This window comes from Bombina bombina, chromosome 5 (genome assembly GCF_027579735.1).
Source record: "Bombina bombina isolate aBomBom1 chromosome 5, aBomBom1.pri, whole genome shotgun sequence".
Taxonomy (NCBI): domain Eukaryota; kingdom Metazoa; phylum Chordata; class Amphibia; order Anura; family Bombinatoridae; genus Bombina; species Bombina bombina.
In genome coordinates this window covers 200,943,261-200,962,926 of record NC_069503.1, presented here as the reverse complement: position 1 = coordinate 200,962,926, position 19,666 = coordinate 200,943,261, and the positions used below count along the sequence as shown (strand labels likewise).

The 19,666-nt window shown below is 39.0% G+C and overlaps 1 protein-coding gene across 1 annotated transcript in view; it reads right to left on the bottom strand.

The window, feature by feature from the left end:
• The window catches only part of DYNC2I1 (dynein 2 intermediate chain 1), a 302,447-nt gene that overhangs the window by 253,356 nt on the left and 29,425 nt on the right, over positions 1-19,666 (bottom strand). Inside the window, exons 4-5 of the mRNA XM_053713831.1 lie at positions 4,676-4,752; positions 3,704-4,057 (exon numbers count right to left, since the gene is read on the bottom strand). Coding sequence (XP_053569806.1) covers positions 3,704-4,057; positions 4,676-4,752 — 431 coding nt within the window. The remainder of the gene's footprint in view (positions 1-3,703; positions 4,058-4,675; positions 4,753-19,666) is intronic.

Genomic DNA, 19,666 nt, shown 5'->3' with positions numbered 1-19,666 from the left:
TAGAGAACTCTTTTCTACGTTCACCTTCCACCCATGCGACCTTAGAAATGCCAGAACTAACTCTGTATGAGACTTGGCAATTTGGAAACTTGACGCTTGTATCAGAATGTCGTCTAGGTACGGAGCTACCGCTATTCCTCGCGGTCTTAGTACCGCCAGAAGAGAGCCCAGAACCTTTGTAAAGATTCTTGGAGCTGTAGCTAACCCGAAGGGAAGAGCTACAAACTGGTAATGCCCGTTTAGGAAGGCAAACCTTAGATACCGGTAATGATCCTTGTGAATCGGTATGTAAAGGTAGGCATCCTTTAAATCCACTGTGGTCATGTACTGACCCTTTTGGATCATAGGTAAGATGGTCCGAATAGTTTCCATTTTGAACGATGGAACTCTTAGGAATTTGTTTAGGATCTTTAAGTCCAAGATTGGTCTGAAGGTTCCCTCTTTTTTGGGAACCACAGATTTGAGTAAAACCCTTGTCCGTGTTCCGACCGCGGAACTGGGTGGATCACTCCCATTAGTAAAAGGTCTTGTACACAGCGTAGAAACGCCTCTTTCTTTATCTGGTTTGCTGACAACCTTGAAAGATGAAATCACCCTTTTGGAGGAGAAGCTTTGAAGTCCAGAAGATATCCCTGAGATATGATCTCTAACGCCCAGGGATCCTGGACATCTCTTGCCCAAGCCTGGACGAAGAGAGAAAGTCTGCCCCCCACTAGATCCGTTTCCGGATCGGGGGCCCTCACTTCATGCTGTCTTAGGGGCAGCAGCAGGTTTTCTGGCCTGCTTGCCCTTGTTCCAAGACTGGTTAGGTTTCCAGCCCTGTCTGTAGCGAGCAACAGTTCCTTCCTGTCTTGGAGCGGAGGAAGTTGAAGCTGCTCCTGCCTTGAAGTTACGAAAGGCACGAAAATTAGACTGTTTAGCCCTTGGTTTGGCCCTGTCTTGAGGCAGGGCATGGCCCTTACCTCCAGTAATGTCAGCGATAATTTCTTTCAAACCGGGCCCGAATAATGTCTGCCCTTTGAAAGGGATGTTAAGCAATTTAGATTTAGAAGTCACATCGGCTGACCAGGATTTAAGCCACAGCGCTCTACGCGCTTGAATGGCGAATCCGGAGTTCTTAGCCGTAAGTTTAGTTAAGTGTACTACGGCATCAGAAATAAATGAATTAGCTAGCTTAAGGACTTTAAGCTTGTCTATAATCTCATCCAATGGAGCTGAGCTAAGGGTCTCTTCCAGAGACTCAAACCAGAATGCTGCCGCAGCCGTGACAGGCGCAATGCATGCAAGGGGTTGTAATATAAAACCTTGCTGAACAAACATTTTCTTAAGGTAACCCTCTAACTTTTTATCCATTGGATCTGAAAAAGCACAGCTATCCTCCACCGGGATAGTGGTGCGCTTAGCTAGAGTAGAAACTGCTCCCTCCACCTTAGGGACCGTCTGCCATAAGTCCCGTGTGGTGGCGTCTATTGGAAACATTTTTCTAAATATAGGAGGGGGTGAAAAAGGCACACCGGGTCTATCCCACTCCTTGTTAACAATTTCTGTAAGCCTTTTAGGTATAGGAAAATCGTCAGTACACGCCGGTACCGCAAAATATTTATCCAGCCTACATATTTTCTCTGGAATTGCAACCGTGTTACAATCATTTAGAGCCGCTAATACCTCCCCTAGTAATACACGGAGGTTCTCAAGCTTAAATTTAAAATTTGAAATGTCTGTGTCCAGTTTACTTGGATCAGATCCGTCACCCACAGAATGAAGCTCTCCGTCCTCATGTTCTGCAAATTGTGACGCAGTATCAGACATGGCTCTATTATTATCAGCACACTCTGTTCTTACCCCAGAGTGATCGCGTTTACCCCTAAATTCTGGCAATTTAGATAGTACTTCAGTCATAACATTAGCCATGTCTTGCAAAGTGATTTGTATGGGCCGCCCTGATGTACTTGGCGCCACAATATCACGCACCTCCTGAGCGGGAGGCGAAGGTACTGACACGTGAGGAGAGTTAGTCGGCATAACTTCCCCCTCGTTGTCTGGTGAAATTTTCTTTACATGTACAGATTGGCTTTTATTTAAAGTAGCATCAATGCAATTAGTACACAAATTTCTATTGGGCTCCACATTGGCCTTTAAACATATTGAACAAAGAGATTCATCTGTGTCAGACATGTTTAAACAGACTAGCAATGAGACTAGCAAGCTTGGAAAATACTTTTCAAATAAATTTACAAGCAATATAAAAAACGTTACTGTGCCTTTAAGAAGCACAAAAAACTGTCACAGTTGAAATAACAATGAACCAAATTAGTTATAGCAACCAAATTTTCACAGTAAATGCATTAAGTTAGCAAAGGATTGCACCCACCAGCAAATGGATGATTAACCCCTTAGTATCAAAAAACGGATAACAATTTAATATTAACGTTTTTATCACAGTCAAAACACACTCTCACAGGTCTGCTGTGAGTGATTACCTCCCTCAAAACTAGTTTTGGAGACCCCTGGGCTCTGTAGAGACGTCCTGGATCATGGAGGAAGAAATAGGAAGACTGTGACTGAATTTTTACTGCGCAATAAAGCGCTAAAATAGGCCCCTCCCACTCATATTACAACAGTGGGGAAGCTCAGTAAACTGATTTTATTCAGAAACAAACGACAGCCATGTGGTAAAAATCATGCCCATAAAGTTTTATCACCAAGTACCTCAGAAAAAAACGATTAACATGCCAGTAAACGTTTTAAAAATAAAATTATGAAATGTTATTAATAAGCCTGCTGCTAGTCGCTTTCACTGCAGTGGAGGCTCAAATATTACTTAAATATATACAGTATTTTCTTAGTGAAGTTAAATTCCCCAGAAATACCTCAGTGTAAACATACATACATATCAGCCTGATACCAGTCGCTACTACTGCATTTAAGGCTGCACTTACATTACATCAGTATTAGCAGTATTTTCTCAGTCAATTCCATTCCTTAGAAAATAATATACTGCAACATACCTCCTTGCAGGTGAAACCTGCCTGCTATCCCCTGTTCTGAAGTTACCTCACTCCTCAGAATGGCCGAGAACAGCAAGTGGATCTTAGTTACGACCGCTAAGATCATAGACAAACTCAGGTAGATTCTTCTTCTAATGCTGCCTGAGAAGAAACAACACACTCCGGTGCTGTTTAAAATAACAAACTTTTGATTGAAGAAATAAAAACTAAGTTTAACAACCACAGTCCTCTCACACGTCCTATCTATTAGTTAGGTGCAAGAGAATGACTGGGTATGACGTAGAGGGGAGGAGCTATATAGCAGCTCTGCTTGGGTGATCCTCTTGCACTTCCTGTTAGGGAGGAGATATAATCCCATAAGTAATGGATGACCCGTGGACTGACTACACTTAACAGGAGAAACATATATTTAAAGTGTTTAACTGTGTTTGCACTGTAAATATTTCCCATTCCAAAGTTCTGCACATAGCAGAATATTTCTATGTATTTTTAAATAGATATTCATATATCTATCTATCTCTCCGCTTTTTGCATGTGTTAGATTTTCGCTTGCGCTCTAACTTTTTACTTTCAATAATACGCGCTGGACACACACATAAAAAGCCTGTCTAGTGATGTTAACGTGCGAGTGCTAAATATCACTTCACACGTAATCTAGCCCGAACGTTTCTTACTAACAAATTGGCTGTACAAACCTCATTCTCTGTATTTCTCCTTTCACTTGGTAGTGATCTGCGCTCTCTCTTTTCTTTATGCCGCTTTTCTCTGTTTTCATCGTATGAGCGTCTGTCATGGTGGTTTTTTTGTTTCAGTTTTTCCGGTGCTCGTACACTATCATAAGACTCTTCTTTTGGGGGACGAATGCTTCTTTCATCTAGTGCTTCCTTTTCTTGTCTACTTCTGTGTCTCTTCTCTACCTCTGGATTATCCTTATGATGTCTTCTCTCTCTTTCTGTATCTTTGTCTCTGTGTTTTTGGTGCCTTGTTTCTTGCTCTTCTTTAAATTCCTGTTTTCTGGGTCTCACATCTTGTTCCATATTATCTTCACTCTTTATATTAACAGGATTACATTATAATGAATTATGTGTTAAAGACACATTAAAAATCCCACTATGTTTATTTAAGGGACAGGAGTAAATAATGAGTGCATTGTTTAAAGGGATGTTTAAAGGGATGTTGGCCACACAAAACATGTAAGAGGTTTTCTGTTGCACAAAATTGGAATTTTTGAACATTGTCATAATGCAAAAGATTCAATAATAAATAACAGCACTGAATCCCATTTTCTTTGACTAAATTACTTGTTACTACACAAAATGTAAATCTCAATACAATGTATAAATATGTGCAGTAAAAAACTCTAACAATAACTTTTTAAATTATATGTAGTAACATAATATACTTTTGTTATTTATTATGTCCCCAAAAAGAAGTGCAATATTTTTAAATGTGTTTCAAATATGTATTTTATAAAAAGATCTTTCATTCCGTACCTAATTGCTGATATATATTATGCATATATATAAAGAAAAATGTAATGTCCCTTTAAACGTTTAAAAAAAAAAAGTTATGCTGCATAAATAAATCCAGCTAGAGTTCTTGTCTAACTAAACAATACCCAAGTACTAAAACGTTAGGATAGAATAGTTGTGTCAACCGTAACTTACCTCCCGTCTTTTTCCTTCTTTTTCTCTTCTTTCCTTGTGTCTTCTTTCCCGATCAGAACTCCTTTGTTTACTTTTCTCTAACAAACAAATAATAATGTTATTTTAAATAAAGTTAATTAACTTGTATAAAATGTAAAGACATTTACCTTTGACTGAATAATGTACTTGACCATGAAACATTCAACACAGTAATAAGCTCACAGCACAAGCTAATTTACATCTGTCCCTAAGTGACCAAAATGTCCATGAAATAAAAAATTAACTTTTAGATTGTTCCTCTAGGTACAGTAAAACCTGCAAATTATTTAATGAACAAACTTTTATGGCACAGTGCACAATTGATCTCACTATAGTTGGCTTCATCGTTGTAGGATTACTAGAAATCTCTTCATCTTGCACCAGAAGACAGATGAATCTAGACAAGAGATACTTAAATAAACAGATATAGAAAAACATATTTCTGAAGAATAAAAATAAGGTACCTTACTACCTACGTAGGTGTTGTATATGTTAGATAAATAACAAAATAGTTAAAACAACAACAGATTGTGCAGCACTGTAGAGGAGGGTACAAAACCTAAAGACAAGAGAGAGATAGGCAAACTGAAATATGAGATTAGAGTGCCAATTCCCATAGAAATCTTACAATCTGATTGGTAGTTCAAGACAAAATATAAACAGCTGTTGGTAATTTAGAGTTTTTTGGAAAATAAATCCAAACTAGAGATGCTGGTTCAGCACTCAATGCCCTGACTTGGTTAGGCTGGGTAAATTAAAACATAACTTATTAAAATATGAGAATAACATTAAAATAAGAGTAAACTGTGTCCTTAATCAATATTCCTATTTTGTTCACTTGGAATTATAATATATGATTATTCCTTATCAAAGCCAGGAATATTAAATTATTCTACGGTGCAATTATATACCAAGTCAGTGCTGACATCTGAATTAAACACATTTGTTAACTATCTGTCTCATTATTAAATGACACCTAGATTACAAGTTTTGCGCTATAGAGGGTGCGAAACGAATGCAACAAAAGTTGTGTTATGTCACCCTCCATAGCGTTGCCATTACAAGTTTCTGAAAAGCCTCCTTGTGCGTGCGACATGGTGGCGTTAAGCTCCATACCGCACAAAATCCAAGGGCTGAGAATATGTGCTCGTGCACGCTTTCCCCCATAGACATCAATAAGGAGAGGAGAGAGTGTGAAAAAAACCTAACACCTGAAGTGCGGAATGGCGATCGCTGTAACGCAACCACATTGATGTCTATTGGGAAAAGAAAGTTAAGTTTAAACCTAACACAACATAAACCCCTAATCTGCTGCCCCCCGACATCGCCGACACCTAAATAAAGTTATTAATCCCTAATCTGCCTCTCCCGACATCGCTGACACTAATAAAAGTTATTAACCGCTTTTCCACCACTCCCCGACATCACTGCCACTATAATCAAGTTATTAACCCCTAAACCTCCGGCCTCCCACATCTCCGCCACTAAATAAATCTATTAACCCCTAAACTGCCAGTCCCCCACATCACAAAACACTAAATTAAACTATTAACCCCTAAACCTAACACCCCCCTAACTTTAAATTAAAATTACAATATATCTTTATTTAAATAAATAAAAACTTACATGTGAAATAAAAATAAACCTAAAATTAAACTATAAAATAATATAACATAACTATTCTAATAAAATAAAAAAAAACTACCAATTAAAAAATCTAAATTACAACTAAAAAAAAAAACTAACTACGAAAAATATAAAAAATATAAGTTTACCAAAAATAATAAACACTAAAATCCCGAAAAAAAAAAAAAAGAAGATTACAAAAAATAAACGAAATTATCAAAAATAAAAAAAATTACACCTAATCTAATAGCCCTATAAAAATAAAAAGCCCCCCAGATGAGTAGCTCTCATCCTATTGGCTGCTTTGAATTTGAAGAATCAAATCAGCCAATAGGAATGCAATGGACGCCATTTTGAAATGGCTACCTTGCATTCAACTTCAGTGTATGGCGGCGACCGTATGAAGAGGACGCCCCGTGCAGGATGGGATCCGGGATAGCTCCGCTCCGCGTCCCCTGGATGGATGAAGACCTCGCCGCCTGGATGAAGACTTCTTGCCGCCTGGATGTCCGGACTTCAGAAACCGTGAGTAGATCTTCTGGGGTTAGTGGGGGGTTTTTAGATTAGGGTTTGGGCAATTTGTAAAAGAGCTAAATGCCCTTTTAAGGACAATGCAAAATATCTAAATGCCCTTTTAAGGGCAATGCCCATACAAATGCCCCTTTAGAGGCAATGGGTAGCTTAGGTTTTTTCTAGAGTTATTTTTTTTTATTTTGGGGGGTTGGTTGGGTGGTGGGTTTTACTGCTGGGGGGGGACTTTGTATTTTTTTACAGGTAAAAGAGCTGATTTCTTAAGGGCGATGCCCAACAAAATGCTTTTTTAAGGGCTATTGGTAGTGTATTGTAGGCTAGGGGGTGTTTTTATTTGGGGGGGGGCTTTTTATTTTTATAGGGCTATTAGATTAAGTGTAATTGTTTTTATTTTTAATAATTTCTTTTATTTCTTTTTGTAATCTTAGCTTTTTATTTTTCGTGATTTTAGTGTTTATTATTTTTGATAAACTTTGATTTTTTTAATTTTTCGTAGGATTTGGGGGGGTTTTAGTTGTAATTTAGATTATTTTTTTTTTCGTAGTGTTAGTTTTTTTGAAATTTGTAATTTAGATATTTTAATTAAGTATTTTTTATTTCATTAGATTAGTTATGTTAGGTTAATTTATAGTTTAATGGTAGGTTTATTTTTATTTCACAGGTAAGTTTTTATTTATTTAAATAGAGTTATATTGTAATTTTAATTTAAAGTTAGGGGGTGATAGGTTTAGAGGCTAATAGATAAATTTAGTGTTTTGCGATGTGGGGGGGCTGGCGGTTTAGGGGTTAATAGGTTTATTTAGTGGCGGATATGTGGGAGGCCGTAGGTTTGGGGTTAATAACTTTATTTAATGGCATCGATGTCGGGGAGCAGCAGAATAGGGGGTAATAGCTTTTATTAGTGGCGGCGATGTCAGGGGCGGCAGATTAGGGGTTAATAAATGTATTATAGTTGTGGCGATGTCAGGGAGCGGCAGATTAGGGATTAATATGTTTAATATAGTGTTTGCAATGCAGGAGAGCGGCGATTTAGGGGTTAATAGGTAGTTTATGGGTGTTAGTGTACTCCGTAACAATTTAGTTAGGAGTTTTGTAAAACATTTTTGTTACACAAAATCCATAACTACTGCTTTCAGAAGGCGGAATGGATTGTGTCGGTATAGGCTGTTACGCAAGTATTTTAGCCTCACCGCACAACCTGTAATACCAGTGCTATGGAAATCCCACACCAAAACGTAATTTTTTTGAAGTGCGGGATTGAAGTTGCGTTACAGGCTATAATGCTTGCGGTATAGCTATACCGACACGACTCCTAATAGTGCGTTCCTGCTTTTACGCTGAAATTGCCATTTTCTCAGCGTTAAAAGCTGCAACGCAAAACTCGTAATCTAGGTGTGAGGTAGAATGACTATAGCCTTATTGAATGTTAAGAAGCAACATATTTATTTACAAACTGTTATGCAGTATGTATAATGGCATACTGAAATATTAATTAATATTAATTAAATATATAATGTTTCATTAGCCTTTAATAATTCTCCTTAAGGTTATGATAGTAACTCTGATTTATTATAATTGATTAATTTCATTCATGTCATAATTAATACACTGTATAAGTAAAATGAATGAGTTAATCTATCCATCCAGACAAGTTTCAGTTGTTACCATAACATTAGTATATTACGTTGCATAATTAACCCCTTAACGACACACGTCATACAGGGTACGTCAAACACAAACTGGTCCAGCCACTTTCAAGGTATTGCCGTGATGCCTCGATATTGAGGCTTCACTGCAATACCTTTTTTGGTACACCAATGCAGAGAGGGCCACTCTGTGTGTGCTTGTGTGTGTGCGTGCGTCCGCGATCTGCACTATGTGTATGATTCAAGTCTTGGTGGAAGCGGGTGTTGGGAGAGGGAGGTGGGAAATTGTGTTTTAAAAAATGGATCTGGGAGAGGGGCAGCTACACTACAGAAAAATAAAAAACATATATATAAAAAGCACATTATTTTGAAAAGTGGGTACTGGCAGACAGCTGCCAATGTCCAAAATGGAACCGAATAGTGAGAGGGGGAAGGGTTAGAGAGCTGTTTGGGGGGGGGAGCTCAGGGAGGTTGAGTGGTAAGGGGGGATTCTACACTGCTGTTTGGCGGGGACATTTGTGGGGTGGGGGATGATAGAGAGCTGTTTAGGATGGATCAGGGGGTGGGATGCTGATCTCTACACTAAAGCTAAAATTAACCCTTTAAGCTCCCTACAAGCTACCTAATTAACCCCCTCACTGCTGGGCGTAATACAAGTGTGGTGCGCAGCGGCATTTAGCGGCCTTCTAATTACCAAAAAGTAATGCCAAAGCCATAAATGTCTGCTATTTCTAAACATAGGGGATCCCAGAGAAGCATTTACAACCATTTGTGCCATAATTGCACAAGCTGTTTGTAAATCATTTCAGTTTGTGAAAAAGTTACTTCAAAAGTGAACTTTTTTTTTTTATTTGATCGCTTTTGGCGATGAAAGGGTGGCATGAAATATACCAAAATGGGCCTAGATCAATACTTTGGGGTGTCTCCTAAAATATATATATATATATACATACACACATGTGATGGGTTATTCAGGGATTACTGACAGATATCAGTGTTAAAATGTAAATTTTGAAAAAAAAATGGTTTGGAAATAGCAAAGTGCTACTTATTGCCCTATAACTTGCAAAAAAAGCAAAGAACATGTAAACATTGGGTATTTCTAAACTCAGGACAAAATTTAGAAACTATTTAGTATGGTTGTTTTTTGGTGGTTGTAGATGTGTAACAGATTTTGGGGGTCAAAGTTAGAAAAAGTGTGGGGGGGGTTTTAAATTTTTTCATCATATTTTATAATTTTTTTAGAGTAAATTATATGATATGATGAAAATAATGATATCTTTAGAAAGTCCATTTAATGGCGAGAAAAACTGTATATAATATGTGTGGGTACAGTAAATGAGCAAGAGGAAAATTACAGCTAAACACAAACACAGCAGAAATGTAAAAATAGCCATTGTCCTTAAAGGTAAGAAGTAGAAAATGGCTTTGTCCTTAAGGGGTTAACATGCTCTTTAATATTGTTGGCATGTGGACCAAATTGTGGCAATACCACATTTATTTTGGATGTAACCATGTATCGCAGTCTGCCAGGTGTAAGAATTTAGATAAAATATTCTTTATTAAACCACAAACCTCCTCCATATACATCAGATAAATTACATGTGACATACAATGAGACAGACGTAAGAATATAAGAAACATAAAAAAAAAAGAATAAAGAGCATTCAGCAGCAGGGTAGATAGTACCTTACTTATACTTGTATTCAGAGACTCTTGTGGTACTCGCCTAGGTATACTTCCTAGAGCCGGTTTGCCATTAGAACTTTCTAACTATGAGTTTAACCATTTATTCATGAAATATCGACAATTAATCTAATCTGCTACCTTTGCTGCCGTCTATCTCAAAGTCTATGGAGGTTTCTCTCATTTTCATATTTTTCCCTCAATTACTTCTCTTATATATCTCTGGCTATTGCAGTCTATATTGGAAGTATATAATCTTGGGGGGTAATACTTTTTAATTTCAGTAATATCATTTATCTAAATAAAACAGATGAACAAAATTCAACAACTTCTATATCCCAACAAATCAAACTAATGAAGTCACGGGTGCCCCACACCCTAGTACCTATTTATATGGCTATTAGTAGCTCTCTCATCAATTGTCCCTTTGTGAAGTGGTCTCCTATGTCAGGTCAGCGACTGTCTTCCTCTAAGGAATTCTTGCCTTACTCCTCTACCCTGTCTCCCCACCTTCTCTGATTATCCAGTAAAACCAGATCTTCTGGAATGTGGGCCCTGTGTCTTGAATAAATGCTGCTGTCTCGTACATCGAATAAATCATCTGTATTTTATTGAGGATCTCTGCCCATGTTGGTGTCTCATTTTTCCAATATTTAGCTATAGCTATTCTTGTGGTGGTGCATAGGATTCGAATGAAAGTGTTTATATGTGGATTTAGTCTCGGAAGTGCCTCATGCAGCAGCGCCTGGGCTGGAGTAAGAGATATTTTTTCGTTTAACAGGGTACTTAGCAATAGTGATAGTTTCCTCCAAATGTTTTGGACTTTAGGGCAATCCCACCACATGTGAAGATATGATCCTCTAACTTTACACCCCCTATAACAGTATCTAGAGTTTCCTAGTGTCATGTGAAATGTTTTCAGTGGTGTCAAGTACCATCTAAAGGTGGTCTTCAGTACATTCTCTCTGAGATCTGCACTAATAAGGCCCTTGCTAGCTTGATTAAATATATCATTCCAGTCATCAATCGTATGCTCACCTGCAATATCCTCCTCCCAATTCAGTAGCAACGCAGACTTAGTCATGTATTTAGTTTCCTGTAATGATATGTATAATCTAGATATTGCTTTCTTGGGTCTGTTGATTGCTAGACATAAATTTTCGAGAGTCGTTTTTTGGCTATGTATTGTGGCCCCACTGAAATATGTTTGTACAGCTGATGTGATCTGCAGGTAGAGGAACCAGTGTATCGGTATAGGCTCTAGCTTCTGTCTAAGTTGTGTGAAGGTCAATAATTTACCTTGTGTATATATATCCGCCACCCTGTATAGGCCTTTGTTTTCCCATTTTTTGATATGGTGTATGAACTCCTCATTTATCAAGTATTTTAGTGGTGTTATCAGGGTTTGTCTAGGCATCATCTTCCCTATCCGCTGTGTCTTGGTCCATTGTTGTTTTGCCAGTTGTGTGGACTTATTATGATAGATCTCTGGTCCTTTATTTTTTATGTTACCCCAGAAAATATCCTCGGGTCCCTCTAATCCCCCCATAGCAGCCTCCAAGGCAGGCCAAAGAACATCTTTTTGTCTTCTCCCCAGTATTGAGTCTTGTGCTAGTCTAGCTGCTGTGTAATAATCATGCAAATTAGGGGCTCCCACCCCCCCCAATTGTCTGTGTCTTGTCAGGATTTGGTGTGGGATCCTCGGGTGTTTGTTGTCCCTCAAAAATCTGTGTATGTCTTTTTGGAGATTATCTAAATCTGAATTGCTAATTTTAATTGGGAGGACCCTGAACAGATACAGAATTCTAGGTAGGATCGTCATCTTGACAGCAGACAGCCTTCCATACCAGGAGAATCCCATTTTCCTCCATCTGCCTATGTCTGACCTAATTGCTTTGTATAGGGGAACATAATTTGCAGCATATAATTTGGAGGAGTGAGTAGTCAATTTAATCCCCAGATATTTGAGCCCGTCTAATGTCCATTTAAAGTTGAAATTTGTTTCAATTGCCTTCATGGTGTGTTTAGGTAGCGATAGGGGGAGTGCTTCGCATTTGTCTGCGTTAATTTTATACCCCGATATCTGGGAGAATAATTGTATGGCATGATATACATGTGGCAACGAGATAAGTGGTTTCGTAATAGTTAGTAACACATCATCTGCGAATAAGGTAATTTTATGATGTATCTTCCCTACTTCTAGTCCCCAAATATCAGGACAATTACGTATATATGCAGCTAAGGGTTCTATGCATAGCGCAAAGATTAAGGGTGACAAAGGGCATCCCTGTCGTGTGCCATTAAGTATATGTATGGTCTCAGACTGGTGTCCGATTGCTCTGACCTGGGCCGTGGGTGTCGAGTATAATCCCTCAATAGCTTTCATAAACCGTCCCTCAAAACCCATTAATGACAGCACTCTCATCATATACCTCCAGTCGACCCGGTCGAATGCCTTCTCCGCATCCAATGATAGGATCAAAGAAGGCATCCCCCTGTCTCGAAGAAAGTCAATAACCGAAACCATTCTACGTATATTGTCAGGGGCCTCCCTGTCCTTGATAAATCCAACTTGATCAGGGTGTATGATTGAGGGCAGGATGTGTTTCAGTCTATTAGCTAGTATTTTTGTAACTATCTTAAGGTCCTGGTTGATAAGGGAAATCGGTCTATAATTAGCGCAGAAATGGGGGTCCTTTCCCTGTTTTGGGATCACCACTATCCTAGCTTGAAGCAGTTCTATAGGTATTTCTCCCCCTTCCATAATGTGATTGGCAAATACTACCAAGTGAGGCAGCAGTATGTCTCTAAAAGCTTTATAATATTCCCCTGGGAATCCGTCTGGACCTGGGGCTTTGCTAGGTTTAAGATCCTTAATGGCAGCTCGTACCTCCTCAGGTGTAATTTTAGAGTTGAGGGCCTCCCTATCTTCTTCAGAAATTGGTTTCAGGTCTGCTTTATGTAAAAAAGAGTCAAATATTAGGTCCGTTGAGGGGCAGTGATGCACTTTAGTCCCATCATACAAGTCGCTATAAAAGTGTGCAAACGTGTCAACAATCTCCTGTGGATGGGATGTCATGTGTCCTTTTGGGTTCTGTATGCTCGGTATAGATAAAGCCTGATAGTTGTCTCTAATTTTTTTCGCTAGATATTTATCAGGCTTGTTTGAGAAGATGAAGTAGTTTGTTTTCAGTCTGTGTGCCGCTTTGACGGATTGTTCATTTAGTATGGTTTGTAACTTGTTTTTAGTGTTTATCAATTGTGTCAATGTGGTTTGGGATTTGGTTATTCTATGTGCTTTCTCTAATGAAGCAATCTCTGAGTATAATTGTTTCAGGAGTAGGGTATGCTGCCTCCTGGTTGCTGTCTTTTCTTTAATTAACATACCTCTGATCACTGCTTTATGTGCCGCCCATGGTGTGATAGGATTTCTTGTGGTATCTACATTAATCTGCCAATATTCCTCTAAGTCCTTCTGAATTTTATCTTTTATAAGCGGATTTTTAATACAAGACGGATCATAAGTCCATGATCTGGTTCTCTTTGGGTCTCGTAGGTCCCCTAAACATAGTTTAGTGATGGAGTGGTCTGACCATACACACGGAAGAATGTCTATCTGTTGTAATGTTGGTTGCAGTATCTGACTCGTGTATACATAATCTATCTTCGAGTAACTATCGTGTGCCGCTGAGTAGAATGTGGTGTCTCTAGCATCCCCATTAAGTACTTGCCAAGTGTCCTGCAGCATATGTTGCTCGAGCATCTCCCCTATATTTTTAGCTACTCCTTTCTGTCTATTTTTCTTTTTAGATTGCAGATTGGCTTTGTGTTTCATCAGTGATTGTATGTCTATGTTAAAGTCTCCCGCTAAGACTATACGTGTCCTAGACCAATCAGTTAGTAGACGAGATATGTTTTGAAAATATTTGTCTTGTTGTTCATTTGGAGCGTACACGTTACAGAAGACTATATCTATTCCCCCCACTTGACCTGACACCAGGAGATATCTGCCTTCTCTGTCTGCTATAGTTTCTTTGTGTGTGAAAGGAACAGAGGAATGGATAAGTATAGAAACCCCTCTTTTTTTAGAATCTATCGTAGAATGAAATTGTTGTGGGAAGTCTCTAGCCCAGTATTTCGGAATAGTGGAGTGTAGGAAGTGTGTTTCCTGGAGGTAAATTACAGTAGCTTTCAGTCGTCTGTAGTTAGTCAGTGCAGTCCTTCTTTTTATGTCAGTATTAAGACCTCTCGCATTATGCGAGAGCAGTGTTATTCTAGCTAGTGACATTCTTAAGCATATAATTATACACTTCTCTTTTCTTACCAGTAGTTGGGCATTCTAGGGGTACCTTTTTCTCCATCTGATGAGACCTCTCCCAGCCTCTTAGTAATTCACCTATAATTGATGAGCTCTGCGTACTAGTGGGGCATCCCGTGACTTCAAAGAACAAAAACATAAACGTTAATATAACTAAAAACATATTATGATCTAACATTGTGCTGGTCAACTTTTGCCAACACCACCACAGTGTGTGATTTGTACATGGTCACAACAAAAACCACAATATGAAACATCTTATAAACATTAATGAATATATAACAGATTTTTAGGCCTAGTGTCCTCTCAACCCCCATCTCTCTCATGGGGTTAATGATCTTTGCCTGAGCCTTATGGATTTACAGCAAGAAAGCAAGAGTCATTCAAGTGGGTGCTGCTCTCTTTAAAGTTTCAAGTCTTAGCTTTCTTTTTAGTAACCTTCTTCCATCTAGGTCTCTGAGGCTTTGCCTGAGAGTGAGATAGTCCCAGAGAGCTAGTTGCTGCTTCCCCCTCTATAATTTCTGGTGGGTCTAGTTCCAAGAATTTGCAAATATCAGGTATTTCCGCTATTGTCTTGATCGTGGCAGTTCTGCCATTTCTCACTACATGTAAGGCAAAGGGGAAACCCCATCTGTATGGAATGTGATGTTTCCTGAGGAGGAGGGTGAGTGGTCGGAGGGTGTATCTTCTTTGTAGGGTCTTGATGCATAGATCTTGAAAAAACTGGATAACATTGCCTTGGAATTTAAATGTGGGATTATGTCTGGCAGCTGTTAGTAGTTTTTCTCTGTCAGGGTATCTCAGAAGCTTAAGTATTACATCTCTCGGGGGTTGATCTGGTTTGGGCTTAGCCCTAAGGGCCCTATGGGCTCTTTCTATTTGTACATCAGAGTCTACTGATGCACCTAATATGGCCCTAAATAGCTGCTGGAGATAGTCATGTAGGTCTTCAGTCCCAATTGTCTCAGGGACCCCTTTGAGGCGGATATTGGATCTTCTGCTCCTATTTTCAATGTCCTCAATTTTCTCTTCCAGCTCCATTATCCTTTGTTGTTGGCTTGTTAATGTTTGGGATGTTTCAGCTACTTCTTCACTTATTTCATCAGTTGCTGTTTCTAATGAGTCCACCCGAGTGCCCAGTTCAGAGATTTCAGTTTTGATATCAGTAAGACTATTGGTAATCGTCTCTTGAAAGTTATCCATCTTTTCCCAGAGTTTATCGAAATTGGTCGCAATATCTTGTTTGGATACCAAGGCGTTGAGATCTGCCTTGGTCACAGGAGTCAAGTCTTCAAGTTCTCCTTCATTTTCAGATTCAGGATCCTCCTCCACTTCATTTAAGAGAAGATCTTTAGTTTTGTGGACTCTGGGTGTTTTGAAAAACGTCTCCATAGATGTGGTCTTCATCCCTTTATCTGTCTTGTTCCCTTTCCTGGTCGACATTATGGATATCTTTCGCAGTTTCGTTTCTACCTACAGCAGGCAGATAGTCTAGATAATCCTGCAGAATCAAAAGATATCAGGATCCAGGGTCCTTTGACTCAGTTTGATTCACTACAGGGTGTGAGTATGGGGCTGTTCTCCAAAACCCTCCCCCTCTACATGAATAGGGGCGCTATTCCATATATTAATAATGTTGCATCACTTTCTCCCTCATGGGTGTTCAGGCAGAATGCTTAAGTAATGCTATGAGAGAAGAATAGTGTAAGGTGAGAGGGGCACTATTCCATGTATATTCATAGTGATTTATCTTGAGTTGTGTGAAACTGTTGGACCACTTCAAAAACACATCTTTAAATCTCTAGCACATTACATCTTTCAGTGGCTATTTTTTCCTTATGTAGATGGGTCACACTGTATTCCCTCATCTCACAGTTTGGAAGTTAGGTAGTCTCATCTGTCTCACCAGCCTCTATACCCCAGGGCAATTGTCCTCACTGGACGAAGTCGGGTAGGGGTAATGGGGTATGACCTGCTGACACAACGTTCAGCAGGAAATGAAGGGGAGAGAGACCGGCAATGCACGGTTGTATTTAGTAGTGGTTGGGGTCTTGTGCAAACAGATTTGATACCTATGCAGCAACGGTTATTTCTAGTTGCTAATAAAGCTGCAATCTGTATCCCTAGTTCAAGTTCCTAAGGTTTCTCTCACACAACACAATTCAAGCGTTTCCCAAAGTGTGTTGACTGATTTAGTAATTCCGTTTTGCAAGGCTAGAGCTCTCTGCTGCATAGGTCTCCCATAAAAAACTGACAGGCCATAGAGATCACTGGTGCAAAAACATTTGGCTTAATGTTTAATTAGAAAGTCATTTGAAGGCACTGCAGAGAGCTTTCTTGTGTGAGCTGACCTCCTTCTTTTTTCCCCTTCTCCTCCGCAGTACAAATGTAAAAGGCAAGCAGAGTTTTTCAGCTAAATCGTTTTATGGTGGCGCTGTATAGGGCTGCTGCCAAGATGGCGGTTTTTCGCGCCTTTCCCTCTCTTCCTGCTCCTTTGTATTTATGTTGTCTCCCTAGCCCAAATCTAATTTGCAAAGATCGCTATAATAGCAGGTGAGCAGTGTCCACAATGTCCCCAATATTCTCTCACCTTTCTTATGTGTTGCTGCTGGGCTGTTGAATCTAATCGGAAGATGGGGGAGTCTCGCCACGCACTTCTCCAGTATGTCACAAAGTGGCAATGGCGGCTCCGGAGCGGAGCCCCGACCCTCCGGAGTCGCAGATCAGCTGCCGGTAGTTTAATGTCGTGTGGGTTGTAAGTTATAGGACCCGCGGCAGTGAGAAAGGTGTTCCGTATCTGTAGCAGGGGTGCGCCAGGTGATTTACCCCTACAGCTCCTCCAAATCCGTACTAGCGCTCACTGCTGCCAAAAATAAAGTCACAGTTCTTTGCCCTTCTTTTGCTTTCACCAAGGTAATCTGCTTAAAATGGTTTTCCAGAAGTTGTGATAGTTATTTCCATTGAAATTAAACTTTATCTTGAGGAGCCTCTGCAAAGTGCTTCCTCTCTGCTCGGCAGATAGCTCCGCCCCCCCAGGTGTAAGAATTTAAAGGGATAGTAAACACCAAAAATTTTATTGTTTAAAAAGATAGATAATCCCTTTATTTAACATTTCCCAGTTTTGCATAACCAACACTGTTATAGAAATATACTGTTTACCTCTGTAATTACCTTGTATCTAAGCTTCTGCTGACTGCCTCCTTATCTCAGATCTTTTGACAGACTTGCATTTCAAGGCAATTGCATTTCAGGCAATTAGTGCTGATTCTTAAATAACTTTGCGTGTGTGAGCACAGTGTTATCTATATGAAACACATGAACTAACACCCTCTAGCTGTGAAAAATGGTCAAATGCATTCAGATAAGAGGCGGCCTTCAAGGGCTTAGAAATTAGCATACGAGTCTACCTAGGTTTAGCTTTCAATTAAGAACAACAAGAGAATAAAGCAAATGTGATGATAAAAGTAAATTAGAAAGTTTAAAATGACATGCCCTATCTGAATCATGGAGGTTTCATTTGGACTTTACTATCCCTTTAACTGCATCCACTTTGTAATTATTGTTACTACTTAAATCAATTCCTTTGTATAGACACTACATTAGTTTGCTTTACATGGAGCGTAAAAGAAGCACACTATGCAGTTTAAATATACGGTACTTACCATGTATTTCTTGTTTCTATTATCAAACAATTATTAGCCACCAGTGGCAGCTTCAGAAAATGATCGTATTTGTTAAGACTTTAGGGTAAATGCCTTTTACCGTACCACCAAAAATGTACACAGTTACTCTATTAAAAGTTGGAGCCCATCTGCCCACAGCAACCCCTCATGGTAATTTATGATGGTAAGCCTGATATGTTAAAAATAATAAGTTTCCAGTTTGGTGAACTGGCCTTTGATATGAAATAAACTTTATGAGATTAGGCAATAGGCTTTTCGGGTAGATTTAGAGGGAGAATACTGTGGCAGAGTCTCAAATACTGAGGAAAGAAGTTATCTAGGAGAGATGCAGTATGACAGAATTCTTTAAAGGGACAGTATACACTCATTTTCATATAACTGCGTGTAATAGACACTACTATAAAGAATAAGATGCACAGATACTGATATAAAAATCCAGTATAAAACGGTTTAAAAACTTACTTAGAAGCTGTCAGTTTGGCTCTGTTGAAAAGGTAGCTGGAAAGCCCACTGCAACTGGCAAATAAGACCCTCCCCCTTCCCCCTTCTTTTGCATATGAAAAGACCCTTTACACAAACAGCAGCAAGCTAGAGAAGGTAGCTGACGGTATTCACATAAAACTTTGGGGCTTGGTTAGGAGTCTGAAAATCAGAGCAATGTTCTTTAAAAATAAGCAAAACTATACATTTATTTTAAAATAAAACTTTATGGGCTATATAAATAGATCATCTACAAAACATTTATGCAAAGAAAAAATGAGTGTATAATGTCCCTTTAAGATGTGGTGATGACAAACACATAAGACCCAATAATCTAAAGCTATTAGTTCTGGAGAGATTATATAAGAAGTTGTTACAGGACTAAAAGGTTCTGGTGTGAAGGGGAGACACATAGATTACATGTTAAAGCTTAACAAAAGCCTCCAAAGATTTCCGTCGATTTCCCTTCATCCCAGCGAGTTTTTGATCATCAGGTCCATACAGTTGTTGATGAGAAGCAATGGTCATGGGTAGGAGACCATAGGAAGAGGGATATAAATAGGTGAAGTTGTGGAAGGCTTTATAGGTGAGGATTAGATTTATTATATGATGTGTAAGTGGACCGGAATATTTGTTGTGTCTTGAGTGAGTAATGGACAATCTTAGCAGAAGAAGAATGATTTCCATGCTTAAGTAAAATATCAGCATGCACCTTTCTAAACCTTAAATGCTTCAGAGGTTAAGTGTATACAGCTATCAGATATGACATACCAATTCCCATCTAGGATATGGGGTTCTTTAATTATTTTTATGTTCTAAGGATCTTTAGAACCCCAGATCAGACCATTATTTCTTATTATTTGCTTTTACCCTTTCTTTCAAATACCCTTAAATGGGTAAGGTTTTTCCTTTTTAACATAGATCAGGGCTCAACAAACTTGTTCAAAATCTAGGTGCCAGCCCATAAATTTAGGAGCCAGAAACTTTTGGCCAATCCCTATTT